This window comes from Sander lucioperca, chromosome 13 (genome assembly GCF_008315115.2).
Source record: "Sander lucioperca isolate FBNREF2018 chromosome 13, SLUC_FBN_1.2, whole genome shotgun sequence".
In the NCBI taxonomy this organism is placed as follows: domain Eukaryota; kingdom Metazoa; phylum Chordata; class Actinopteri; order Perciformes; family Percidae; genus Sander; species Sander lucioperca.
In genome coordinates this window covers 13,820,867-13,834,929 of record NC_050185.1, presented here as the reverse complement: position 1 = coordinate 13,834,929, position 14,063 = coordinate 13,820,867, and the positions used below count along the sequence as shown (strand labels likewise).

The window sequence follows — 14,063 nt, the reverse complement described above, 5'->3', positions numbered from 1 at the left end:
TTAATCATCAATGTATATGGCCTGAGGTGAACTTCCCTCTCTGCAATGCAGCCTGCACCATCCTGTTTACTTCTCTGTTTACTGTTCATAGTTGCTTCTAGTGGTTACAGATTACATGTTTAAGAAACAAACTAGTGAGTTGCAGTTTAAAAATAACTATTTCATATACATTTGATGCTCAAGCGGATCTAAAGTAGTGCAGGTTACATAGAAAAACATTATAATAAAAAGGTTTTATGTTTGGCTACTATTTATTAATGAGTAAAAGTCATTATGGGAGCTTCAAAGAACTTTATAAAGCCTATAATAAATATTTTTAAATAGCAATGGATCACATACCTTGTATGTGAAAGAGGTATTAATGAACCCACTGACTCTGCAGTTCCCTCAGCTGTATGGAGCATTATAGCTTCTTTCAGCTCATTGTTTTGGTTCTTTGGTTTATACTTTTAATATTGTTTGGTTCAATCTCACAGTGTAAAGCTAAGCAAAAAAAGCTCTACAATAAAAAATAATAATAGGAGACTGAATATTGGATTCAAATTCACCAGTTGGACACAACCATGACTCCAAATAAATGCTAACATACTTTGCCATATAAACTTTATAAGGAAGTAATGTGTCAGTGTTGTTTACAGCTTTTTTCACACCCTACTGGCTTAAAACAATCCAAAGAATGTTTGTTTTGTGTTCCAAAACTAATATCATTTATACTTTCTGTCTTTGTGTGCTGATGAAATGAATTCCCAACTCCCCGAGCAAACTAGCAGCTACAGATCAACTGCTTCCAGCTCTCATGGGGCATTCACAGACTGTCCAGCCTTGATGTTTAGCTTTAGCTTCAGTGGCTAGCTCAGTATACACGAGCTGAGCTTCTCTCTTTACATATCCTTTTCTCTTCAGCTTCATCTTTCCATTGGCCAGTGAGCTTTATATCAAAGCCTCGGGGAGCAATTGGTTCACTATCAGAAGGCTGCTAGTTGTGTCTTGCTTTCACATTTCTTTTGTGTATGAAACCAATCAGATTTCCTATAGCACTCTACACCAAACAGTATATGCATGTCTGATAACTGTTGCCATTTAACTTGAAGCTCAGAAGAGACTTAGGAAACTCAAAGAGTCATTCATGATTTATAATGTGCATTTACTTTTCATTTTAAAGTTCAAATTTCTTTTTTTTTTTAAATACAAATGCATTACATATAAAGGCATGCTATGGCTTTAAAATTAAATAAAAATAAGGACTTCACACTGCATTTCAGTGTGAAGAGAAATATTTTTGACTAAATCCTCCTATTCCAACCTATCATGTATTCATCTTTATGTAATTTCAATCTATTGCTGAATATGGTTGATAAACTAAGCCCTTATTTATATGTGGCTGACTCAGTGTCTGTTTAGACTTAGCTGCATTTCTGTCTCTGCAAAGTGAGGAAAACTGATCTCTGTCCTGCATTCATTCATGATGCAGGCCTCATATTACATACTTATGGCTCCACTTAACAGTTCCTCCTCCTCTTTTTCTCTTTTATAAACACATCACTCACATTAGGATTCTTTAAAAACACTGACTAAGAAAAGTTGTTCCGGGGATGAGATTGTGTATGTGCAGGTCCAGCATCTCTTTGCCGGCAACCTCAGATCTTTAAATGGTAGCCTGCAGAGTGTCGTGTTCAGAGCATGTCGCTGGGAGGAAACACAGACCACTGCTGAAAGATGCCAGATTTCTAAATCTATTTAATCCTAATCCTATCAGTAGCGTTTACTCTGCTCTCTGGTCCTTACGTGTCTCTTAAATTAAAATCTGGAGCGTTCCATTAACGTTGCCAAAGATCACTAGAAATAGAGGGAAATATAGTTTTTTGTTGTTTGGTCTATAAGACCTTTTTGTTAAACTTGTACTGAAACAAAGGGCGAAAGAAGATCTTAGACAATATAAACCCTTTTTAATCCCCCTATTTTAAAGATGACTGTTTATATCTGCATTTAGTAATCATCAGCATTCCCACTTTTTATCACACACACCACAGTTTGAACAGGGTGAAAATGTGCTTTAAGTGCAGATGAACATGAAAGGCCTATGTGGAGGAATGCTCATGTTCAGTGTTCAGGTGTGTGCATAAGTGCATGTGTGTGTATGGAGGGTAACCTGTCTACCCATGCGTCTGTCTTGTATAATTGATGAGCACAGTATCACCGTGTTATTCTAACCCCACAGGAGAAAGAAAGAAGGATAGAGGGATAGAGAGAAAGGAAAAACACATGAATAATTTAGCCCAAATCAGTTTAGTTACCCTACGTCCCTTCCTACTCTCAGTCTAATGAAGTCAGTGCATGCAACTGGATTCTCCAAGAAACTTCTGGTCAGAAAAAGAAAAGACACAACCGGGGCATCTGAGGGAAGCCTTTAACAAGCAGTTTTTGTGGTCCGAGAGCTTGACCTTTTTATCATCTCTGCTACATTTCTTGGAGTAAAGTGGTGGTTGGACTCAGGATCATCATGATACCATGGTGGCCCAACTGCTAGGGCTGGTCTTTTTATTTCTACCTACCAACCTGGTCACCTTTATCACATATGGTAAGGGTTTTCCAATGTCTTTAGATTCATTTGAACTTATCTGAGTTGCAGTTAGAAATTGGTTTTCCATATAAAATGATATGAATGTTTGATAAACATATTAAGACAAAAATTCTTTATCATTTATAGACTTTCAGTAGAATCGGTTTTAATTCAAATTTAAGATTGGAAGTATGGCACAGCAGATACTTCATATTGGAGGTTGATACTTTCATAACAATATATTGACAATATTCTTTTTTTATAAATGCATATAAAAACAAACAGAATTGTTTGATAAGGATCACACAAATTTGTGACCATAATTTCTGCAGAGTGTGACATTTTACAGTTAAAATACAAACATTGTCAGTGTTCTTTGGTGAAAAAAATATAGTGGCATTACTGTTTCTAAATATAAAATATTTTGACATTTCTGTACTGCAATTTGTTGTCACTTATTGGTCCTTAAAACATACACTGATCCCAATGTATCTGCCATGGGCTTATATGGATGGATATATTGGCCTGGCCAATTTATCAGTCAGGTTCTAATTCTAACAGTGGAACAGTGCACTGAAAGTCAATTTGGAGGTAACAGATAATGAGAATAGCTAAGAAAGCAAAAGATAGTTGATAAATTGAACGCAGGCAGGAAGAATATTTTGACTAATTCGATTATCTGTTTTGGAATCCCTTACTAAACTATTAAAATGTGTCTGAAACTTAACAGTGTAATCAATCCTGTAACTGAACACTGGTAGCGCATGCGCACGCGCGCACACACACACACACGCACACGCACACGCACACGCACACACACACGCACACACACACGCACACACACACACACACACACACACACACACACACGTTTGCTTGCATGTCAGTGTTTCCTCTCCCTCCTTCAGCGGTGGAGATCAATCCCAAATGGGAGGTGGTGTACCAGGACACCAGTGTGTATGGAGTGGTGGGCAAAGCGGTGATCCTGGAATGCGGTCCCACCTTACCTGACATGTACATATGGAGCTTCACCATGCCTGGAACTGAAGCTATAAGAGCTGTGGTGTATGATCTGGGGAAAGGACAAAGGATCCAGCAGCTGGCCCAGATGCTTGGACAGCTCACGGTCATCTCGAACAGTGCAGCTGTGAGCATCGAAAACCTGCCTCTGGCTGCACACGGCCTGTTCACCTGCCAGGCTTTCTATGACATGGAACAGGAGCCCAAAGTCTTCTACTACTATGTGCACCTCACTGTCAGAGGTAAGACTACCTGCACTCTGAAACACTTACCTTCATCAGGCAGGGGCGTAGCTAAGGGTGTGTGTGCTTGTGTGGAATGGGGGGGGTCTCTTCATATGAAAGCAGATGAAGAACAATGTTCTTCAGAGATCGTAAACGTACCTAACTGTGTGACTTTGTCTTTAATACAGTTCCCGTCAGTAAACCTTACCTACTGATGAGTGATGTATCTCCGGTGGAGGGATCTACAATGTGGATGCGCTGCAATCTGGAAAATGGCACTGGACCTATCCAGTATGTGTGGCAGTACGAGACCCGCAGCGGCAACATCTCAGCCTTTGCACAGGGAAACACCAACATTATCAACGTGACCAACATCAATCGCAACCACACTGGCTGGTACCGCTGTGTGGCCAGCAACGCCGTCAACAGCGAGAGCTCTAACCGGTTATGGCTGGACACCATCTGTGAGTATTTAGGAGTTAGGATTTGGGTCTTGTCAAATTTAAAAATATAAACCATAGAATAAAATGGATTTAGAAATCCATTTTATGGAACCCTCAAATGCCAATGGTTTTAATTGGCATTTAAGGGGTTTATGATATAAACCCTCAAATGCCATTTATAAACCATGGCAACAGTTTAAGGTAACAATCTTTTTATGCTTTGATGTCTTTTACTTTCCTTCTTTGGCATTTGATGTGTGAGTAATCAATAAATTGCAAGGACATGTAGCTTTGGCATTTGTCACACACAGAAAATGTCACCATGTGCCATGCGTTGAATGATAACTTTGATAAATTCCTACATACCATAACATTGTCAAACCTGCTTGTACTGTATATGTTACATGCATTGATACGTTGCATTGCGGCCGCTGAGGTCATGATCTCTTATAGGCAAACTGTAAAGATTATGTGAGAAAACTTCCAATCGCTGCAGTGCAGAAATGAAGCAGGAGGTGTCTCCTGTTAGTTGTGTTCGTAACATGTCTGCGTCTTTCATATCTTGAGTGTGTGCATGTCTTTTCTCCTCAGTTGGCCCGGACATTCCTCAGATAGATGTGACTCCGTACAGTATAACAGAGCGGGGATATTCAGCCCTAGAGAGAGAGACTGTCTCTTTACTGTGTCAAGCCCAGTCCAACCCGGCCAGTCAGTATGTCTGGTTCTACAACAACTCCCAGGTCTACACCGGGCCGCAGTTAACCATCACTAAGATCCTACGCATGCACACTGGCGACTACGCCTGCTTGGCACAGAACACCTACCTCAACACCCGCTCCAAAAAAACCATCAGCCTGACCGTCTACTGTGAGTGTGATCTGTGACCTCTGACCTTAGACCATGCCATCAGTCCTCCTGCTCCTCTGTGAACCTCTCCACCTAGTCCTAACCTGTATTCTTCTGTCTTGGTGCTGCAAATAGCAAGGAGTGTAAAAGACTGAGATGATAATTCAGATTTGGCATTTATAGCACAAGACTAAGAGAACAAAAATCGTATCACCTTTGATTTTCAGCATTATTAACACTGAACACAAGTCCCTGATCTTTTCACTTTCAATTAAACTTCTGTTTTCAGTGTTACGCACAAACCTCCTTTACTTCTTCTGTTTTAAACAGTCATGCTTCTTTCAGTCTTATTCATCTCTCATATTTCAAGCTTCCTGTACTCACTAAGACTTTATAACAGACCCAAAAGCCTGCAAATGCACTCATACATACATACACACACACACACACACACACACACACACACACACACACACACACACACACACACACACACACACACACACACACAGACAGAGAAGTGCTGCAGAAGACCTATTCTCCTGTTCAGGTCGTCTGGGAAGTTGATGGGACTCTCTGGCAGGTACCTTGCTGTGATGTCACAGCCGTGGCAAGTGTTGGTTGGCTAGAAGGCCGATGATGCTTGTCATTCTTCTCTCCTGTTTTGTTTTTGCTGAGTTTATGCATTTCTGCTTGCTACTCAGATCATGTGTCTGACCTAAAACAACTCATCCCTCAAGAGAGATAGAGAGCATTTCCTTTATGTACACATCTTTCACATTAGAGAAGACAGGCTTTGTACTGACTTGACATTCATCTGTGTTACCTAGCTTTATCACAAAAGAAGGTGGTAAGTAAATAGATATTTGAATAAAAGCATTTTTCTCCTATAATTTTGGTGAGATGTTTCATACCCAACACCATGAATACTGTAGGTGCTTTCTCTGACCTTACAGAACCCCCATTTTGCACATCATTGCCTCGTTACGCTGTATCTTATCCCCGCAGACCCACCCGATGGCTCCCCCTCCTGTTCTGTGGAGGCGGCTCTGAATTACACCTCTCTGAGACTCTTCTGCTCTTGGCCTGGCGGATTACCCTCCCCGTCTCTCCACTGGACCGGACTTGTAAACACTGCCAACACCAACACTGCCGTCTTGCTGCCATCTGAAGGCCTCAACTCCAACAGCTTATTTACTTGCATGGGCTCCCACCTGGCACTCAAACAATCAATAGAGTGCAGCACACGTACATGTAAGAAACAAAGAAAAAGGAAGTTTTTTATGCTCATTGTTCACGTCTCACTTAAACCTCTTTCCCTCCACTAGATATTCCCCCTGCAGAGCCGGAGTGTTTTGCCTATGTGACTAACAATAAACAGTATCTGATGCTGTCCTGCTCCTGGGATGGAGGGGCCCCGAAAGCCTTGGTGTGGTGGGAGGGCCCAGATGGCCAGGCCAAAGGCGGAGAAGAAAACTCCAACATCCTGATCCTTCGCTACGGCACCGCCCGCAGCGGGAAACCCTACACCTGCCATGCTAAGCATCCACTTCTGGTCCAAACCAAAACCTGCAGGCTCACACTGGGTCAGTGCACATTGTCAGACACACCTGACAAGAAAATGGCAAATATGATTCGTTAATCAATTCATTTATGCATTGTCCCCTGTAGAGGCTCCTGTATTGCTGACACAGCGCAGAGTTGTGTCTGTATACGAGGGGAGTGACGTTCAGCTCACCTGCAACCTGAGAGCCAACTACCTTCCTGTCAGTGAAATCACCTGGTTTAACAATCAGGGTGTGGGCGTCCTAGACACCTCAAAGTACGCACTGCTGCAAACATCTGCATGGGCCAATCTGACTGTGAGAGACACAGATGAGACTCAAGACAGCGGCGAGTACAGGTGCTCCACTTCCAACGCAGTGGGAGGAACTGAAATCAATGTCACTTTAGTGATCAAGAGTAAGTTTTTGATTTTATCTATATCGGTTGTCTTACTACCAGAGCTTTTGAAAGGAGTAGTTTGACATTTTGGGAAAAACAATTGCTTACTTGCTGAGTTAGATAAAAAGATTGATACCACATCTGTATGAGAAATATGAAGCTGCAGCCTTCAGAGAGCTGGAACCCAGGGACAGCAGCAGGCCCTGCGCAAAACCAAAATGTAAAAAGATCAAATTGTGGTGGTATGGGGGATACACATAGACTATTTATTGGTTTTATTTGTCTCTTTAACAGGGTACCCCATACCACCCAATGTGACCCTGGTCAAAGTGATGTACAACAGCCGACAGCGTAACGAGGTGGGGCTGGAGTGGCAGGTAGAGAATGAAGGAGGAGGAGGATGGACAGGTTTCATCCTGCAGCACATATGGGTGTCAGAGCGACCAGGAAGGAGAGGCAGCAACAATGTTTCAAAGCAGGAGATGGAGGAGAGGATCAGTCCACCAGACTGGTACTCTAATATCATCCAGGACCCAGAAGTCAGGATCTATACAGTAGGGAGACTGACATCGACCGTTACCTACAAGTTCCGCATCACGCCTGTCAACCACCGCACTGTCGGACATCCTTCTGCTGCAAAGACTCCAGGTATAATAAATGAACAGAGTGAGGAAAGTATGGTCAGATACGGGATTTATGGCAGAGAACTGAGCAAAGACAGGGGCTTGAGTTAGGGATGTCTTAACAAATAGATGATAAATAAAACAGGCAGGAGAAAAACAATTATAATGTGACATTTTAAAAAGGTGACAGGTGAGTTAGGCGATTATTCAAAGATTACGGATGCTGGTGTCCTGCTGTGATTGCTGTTAAGATGACTTTGATGACAGTCTAACATTTTTCTTTTTCTTTTTTGTTATCCACTTAGGTGAAAGACTCATACACAAACAAAAAACACAGACAAACAATGACACACACCTCACAGCTTCACACCTTCCACTCCCTTCCTGTTTACCTCCTTCCCTGCCCTACTCCTTACCTTTCCTCTAACTGGTCCTGTGTGCTTCTTCTTGTAAATTATTTGTGTTAATCGTACCATATATATCAGGATTTGACTGCTCTAACCAAGCCAGGGGATTGTTTAGGGCTTGTAGGTCAGGTGTCAGGGTAGGATAGGCCAGTGGTTTTCAACCCCTATACGGCATCAGTTAATGCACACCTACGCTCAGTTTAACAGGGTTGACTTTAAAGTGAGCCTATGTAACTTTTGCTGAACAGCGACTAGAAGTGACAAGTACAAGATAATGGTAAATGCTTAAACAAAGTGTAGCAGAACCACAAGTGAAAAAATGTAAGCTACTGGTCATACCAGACCAAGTAAGGCTGCAGCAGCAAAACCACACAGTGTATTAAACCTACAATTATGAAAGAATGTGTTATTTCCTCTTTCAAAAGCTACAGTCTTGCTGTACATAATTATTTTGTCAACAAATTGAACAACGCTGACATGGGTTGAGAACCACTAAAGGTAGCTGAAAATATGAAAAAGATGTGAGACACTTATCAAGTGCAGAAACTGTTTTCTTAGAGGTGTACTATTTTGCAATGTGTAACTGTGATGTGTTGCAGCGGAACCACGCTACAATGTGTACCCTGCTGTGATTGGAGCAGCTATAGGCGGGATGCTCTTTGCAGCCTTCCTAACAGCGCTGCTGCTCGTGTTCATAATCCGCAACCGCAACAACAATCCTCGTGAGTCCCATACACAAGCACCAAGTTCCTAATGACTTGATTTAAAAAAAACAAAAACATTGTCCAATTATGTTGCATTAATGTTCTGTGTTTCTTCTCCCAGGATTACATGACATGCTGTTTGGTTTGTGAGTATCTGTAATACTTTCTATATACAGTATAATAGCAGCAATGAAAAATGTGCAGTTTAATGATGTTGTCAGCCAATTCTGTTTACAGACATGCTATTAAAACTGTTTTTTTCATTTGGTGTGTCCAGGCAGCATAGCCAGTCAAGAGAAAACATCAACTTCCCAGAGGATGAATTGGAAGGCAGGTCAGAGGGAGGAATAGAGGAGATTGGTGGATCATCCAGTCCAGGCAAGATGCACCCACATCAAACACATATTCATGCAAACCTAAAGATGGGCTTTGCATGTCAGATTTACCACACTGCTAGTCTCGCATTGCCAGATCTAAGTCCACAGCACTGTGTAGTGAGGTCTGGCTACACCATAGATACATTATGGGATAGGAGAAAAAAAAACTTTGCATTACTTTAAACCAGTCACAACCGTCTTGGGCTGCGCTAAGTTCAGGACACAATTTAAAAGGTGCCATTTTCAACGTATGGCTTACTAGCTCGAAGTTTGTTGTTGTTTCCCATAGCAAATCCATGTTATTTTGATAGAAAAATTGGAAACCAAAACAGTTTATATCTTGGTTCCATGATGGCGCCCCCGTCTGCACTGATCCATTGAAAATACATTTAGTTCTCCATCTACCTAGATGAAGAACAGCCAATCAAATCTTGCATAAAGCAGTTAAGTCAGCGTTCTAAGTAGACGGTCACACTGAGTCAGACAGCAGCTTTCTACACAACACAACAGCCAGAGACTTTGAACAACAACCACATTAGCTCTCCTTCTTATCTAACTTAAAGGGTAATTTTGGGTTTTTTCAACCTGAACTCCATTTCCTCATGCATTTGTGTCTAATAGACTGATCTGAACAAAAGTCTTTGAAATTGGTCCAGTATTGAGCGAGAATGCAGTGACAGACCCTTGCGAACGGGGCTGCAATGTAACCTACTGGGGCAATTGTGCACTCTCGATTTTTGTCCACTAAAAGTGTTTCTTTTTGCCACTGACAGGCTCAGATTGTTAGTAAAAGTATCTGACAACATTATCGATCTCAAGAGGTGAATTTTTGTCCAAAGACAGCGATGTAGAGAGAGGAACACAAGTCGGAAAAAAGGCGTCCCGGGAGTCTGTTGTTTTGGAGTAGGCTACAGAAATGATTGCATTGCAGTCCTGCGAGGGCCGGTCACTGCGTTCTCGCTCAATACTGGACCACTTTCAAAGATTTTTGTTCACATCAGTCTATTAGACACAAATGCATGGGGAAATGGGACCAGGTTGAAACAAATAAAAATGACCCTTTAAAAACATAAACATGACTATTCCTACACCATATTCATCAGGGAAAAGTGCACTGCTAACGTCAGTTTGTAGGCAAGTTATCTAGGAATTTATCAAATTCAAAAAGCTAACTCCTAGTGAATAATTTGTGTTACATTTAAAGGTGCAGCACACTAACCCAGGTGTTTCCAATTGTTGGTTGATTAGGCTGAAGTTTGGCAATTTACACGAGAAGGCTGTTTTCATATACATCTGCTAAAGGGGTAAAGTTTAGTAGTAGTAATCCAGTGCTCAAACTTTTGAAATAAATATTTGCATATTAGACTATGGATTTTTCTGAGGGAGGAGTAGATTTAATTCCAATATTTTTTAACAAGGTAATTTAACTTTTTTGTGGAGAAACCATATTAGACCATATAATTCAAGTATTTTTTGTATGCCATAAAAAGTGTGGAGGGTAGCAGTGTAAGTTGTTCCTTTGACTTTCATATACAATCTTACATTGACAAGTTATAATAAAATAACACATAAAGCTTTAAGTATTTTAAATCATGTAGTCATCTTGTGAGCTCATCAGATTTTATGAACAGTCGGTTTCGACCATCAGCAGTAATACTAAACTAATAATCTTGTTGCTCATCTACCTGATGCTGAACCTTGTCGCTGGTCTTTTCCAGGTCCAACCATGGCTTTACCCCGGGCAGCTTCACCCCTCACCACCTCACCTGCGAGTGCCACCCCCGCCACCAGCCAAGCCCCTCCCCCTGGAGACGACAATGAACCTGTCAGCGTCACCATCACCGTCAAGGCTACAGGCTCATAGTCATACATGTAGGCTATATCACGGACTCCTTCGGTTGTAATTTTACCTGGAATTAAAGGTTGTGCTGACAGTTTGGACAATTATTACAGTATGTAGCATGTGACCTAGATCTCAACTCAACTACATTTACAGTTACAAGCATATATTTCGCTACAACACTTTGATCTTTTGATTTTTACATTAATGCTATGTATGTATACTGCTTAGCCAACAGGAGTGTTTTTTTTTTTAACCAGAACCCCTTTTTGTTGTAGCAGGTACCTACAGGGCTTGAACAGCACCTGCTGCTTCCTTATCAAACAATTTCACTTTTATATTTGCATGGATACTGAACATTGGAGTTACCTCATATTAAACCCTAAAATTATTATTTTTTTTGAGTCTGTGTTCATCTTCATTATATGCATCAGTTATAGCAGAACATTTAGTTCACAATGTTGGTCTTTTAATAATTTATTCAAGAGTCTGGACTGTGTCATTTCAAACATAATCAGAACAAATCACACAATACACTTGCCTAATCCCTATGTGCAGGCACGTGCACACATAGACATCAATTAAAGTGCACTTATTTCTTGGGTGCTCTTTTTTTTAAAAACTAATTAATATATATATATATATATATACACACAAACTGGCCTTTTTTCACTTGAGCCCCTGCCCCCCAAAATGTCTGTGCACGTGCCTGCCTATGTGTACCTACCTTTGGCAATCATCACTCTTGAACACAGAATAACTAACTCTTTGAGGTAAGGATTTAACTTAAGTCTTTGGAAAATGTCCACCCGCCTGGTATCTAACACTTAACGGGTTAACTTCTCACAAGGATAGAAGTACAATAAAACAAGAGTCTACACAAACATACACTTAAACACTTAAAGAGAACAGCAGGATACATTTCAAATACCAATAGAGGAGGCGGCAGCGGCTAGCTAACGTGGCTAATCGTGTTAACACGGTTAACAGTGCTAACGCGACTCCAAGAGAGGGTGGTTCAATACAGGGAGTACAGACTGAGCCCCAGGTGTCCCACCTGAGCTGCATACATAATGTCAGACCGACAGCGCAGACAATGGCAAAAGTTGACATGTGATCTCAGCCAGCATCAGCTTGGTCCTCTTGTGGGTGTGGGAGTTTATTTAGTTTATTTTTATTTGGACTCAAAGTTGAACGGCCTTTTATTCTCTGTCTGTTGATCCGCCATTTTAAGTCAGCGGTAGGGACTTGTATGCTCCCGATCCCAATTTCTGAGTACAATAGAACGCAGCATAAACAGCAGAGACAAACTCCACCTGGGGCAGACAGAGGAAACCAACCCCTGCTAACTGACGTAAGAAGCGTCACTAACTGAGCGCTCCATTTACATTTAGGGCGGGAAAATGACCACCGACATTCAGATTGTATTACTTAACAAAGCAGCAAATACAAGCGTTTTCATCAGTGGGTCATATGCTCAACCATTGTTTTAACTCACTTTTTGATAGATAAGTACTTTCTAGACAAATGAAAATGCATGCAAATTACATGAAAATAGTAAATGTACTAATACCACACTATAAAAATACTCTGTTACAAGTAAAAGTACTGCATTGTAAATGTTACTTAAGTAAAAGTAAGTATCATCGGGAAAATGTACTTAAAGTATTAAAAGTAAAAGTACTGAAATGCATAAAAAAACTGACATTTTGGAAACTGGAAACGACCTCCTTAAGCTGTGTGTCACAACCACAGTTTGAAAACCTTGTCCTTTAGATAAACATCGCTGAAAGACACACCATGTCTTCCACCAATATTTATACTTGGGTTATAAGGAAAGATGCATATTGACATCAGGCAGCTAGTGGATAGTGAGGAGATGTTTGCTGTACGGGACAAAAAATATTGTAGCCTAAAAAACGCGTGACATTGCTTAGAGCACCTTTAAGGTAGGATTTCATAAAACATACATTTTCTTTGTATAGAAAAACAGAACAGAAACAAAAGAAAATCATGGCTGCTCTTCTGTAAAACAGACCCTGTGTAGTGAAGAGTGAGGAATAGTGGACCCAAATGCAGGGAGAGGCAGGCAGGAGATGGCTTGAGTTCAGGGATTTATTGGTTAACAAAAAACAGCAGCTCAGAGGCTGGAAAAACCACACAAAGAAACTCAGAGAAAAATACAAAAGCAACAGGAAAAACACAGGCTGACGGCAACTCGGGCAGGAAACAAAAGGAGCAAACTTACAGGGACAGGACACAACGGAATACAAAAAGACACAAAACAATCTGACACCAGAGAAAAGAAACACAGGGGCTAAATAAACTAGGTAACGAGAAGACGCTAGACAGGTGACACCAGGGCTGGGGAACAGGTGGAGCACATCAGACAATCACACAGGCGGGAAAACACAAAGTAAAGCTAGATAAGACAAGACAGAAAACAGACTATCAAAATAAAACAGGAAACCAGAACAACAGACAGGAAACATGAGATAAACTAAACACAGAGACTTGACACAACAAGATACGACACAACAGGGAACAGAAATATACAGAATAATGCAAAAAAAAAAACAGAAAATGTACAAAACCATAACACCCTGAGCCTGTGTTGCTAGAAAATTGACAGACATTGTGAGATATATTATATAAAGAAATTACAAATTGATTGAAATTTGGGACTTATTAAGAGGCATTGGTTATATTTTCTTACAAGGAGGGAGGTATGTCTTCTTTTGAAGCCAGTCTGAATACTCTTGACAGCTCTCACTGGGCTGGTCCCATGGCAACTGACAAAAGAAGCAACACAAAGACAAGTGATGAAATGTTCCCACACATGTATACCTGAAAGCGCAAAGAGAAGAAATATCTCAGAACAGTTGCAAATTAGCATGTTACATTTTCTCCACACATGTAGAAAGCTCAGATCATGTATGAATTCCTGAAAATGGTCAGTGTTGTCAGGTGTACGATAATTGTTGTATCTTTATTTTATTTTTTTACAATAGTTCAGCTCCTCTGATTCAAAAATGTTGAGCAAAGAAACTAGTAAGAAAAAACTGTTACAGTGGA

General features: G+C 40.8%; 1 protein-coding gene across 1 annotated transcript; it reads left to right on the top strand.

Moving 5' to 3' along the window:
- The first annotated feature begins 6,148 nt into the window (after nucleotides 1–6,148).
- LOC116065024 (V-set and immunoglobulin domain-containing protein 10-like 2) lies at nucleotides 6,149–11,388 on the top strand. The gene is made up of 8 exons (XM_031320474.2): nucleotides 6,149–6,347; nucleotides 6,422–6,679; nucleotides 6,765–7,055; nucleotides 7,332–7,685; nucleotides 8,667–8,789; nucleotides 8,893–8,917; nucleotides 9,049–9,149; nucleotides 10,867–11,388. The coding sequence occupies exons 1-8, from the start codon at nucleotides 6,296–6,298 to the stop codon at nucleotides 11,010–11,012; spliced, it is 1,350 nt and encodes a 449-aa protein (XP_031176334.2). The 5' UTR covers nucleotides 6,149–6,295; the 3' UTR covers nucleotides 11,013–11,388.
- The last annotated feature ends 2,675 nt before the right edge of the window (nucleotides 11,389–14,063 follow it).

Excerpts from the sequence above, each read along its gene's own strand:
- LOC116065024 (XM_031320474.2), top strand. The coding sequence starts at position 6,296 with ATGGGCTCCCACCTGGCACTCAAACAATCAATAGAGTGCAGCACACGT. Across the intron at positions 7,686-8,666 it reads TTCTGCTGCAAAGACTCCAG|CGGAACCACGCTACAATGTG; the intron begins GTATAATAAATG and ends GATGTGTTGCAG. Across the intron at positions 8,790-8,892 it reads CAACCGCAACAACAATCCTC|GATTACATGACATGCTGTTT; the intron begins GTGAGTCCCATA and ends TTCTTCTCCCAG.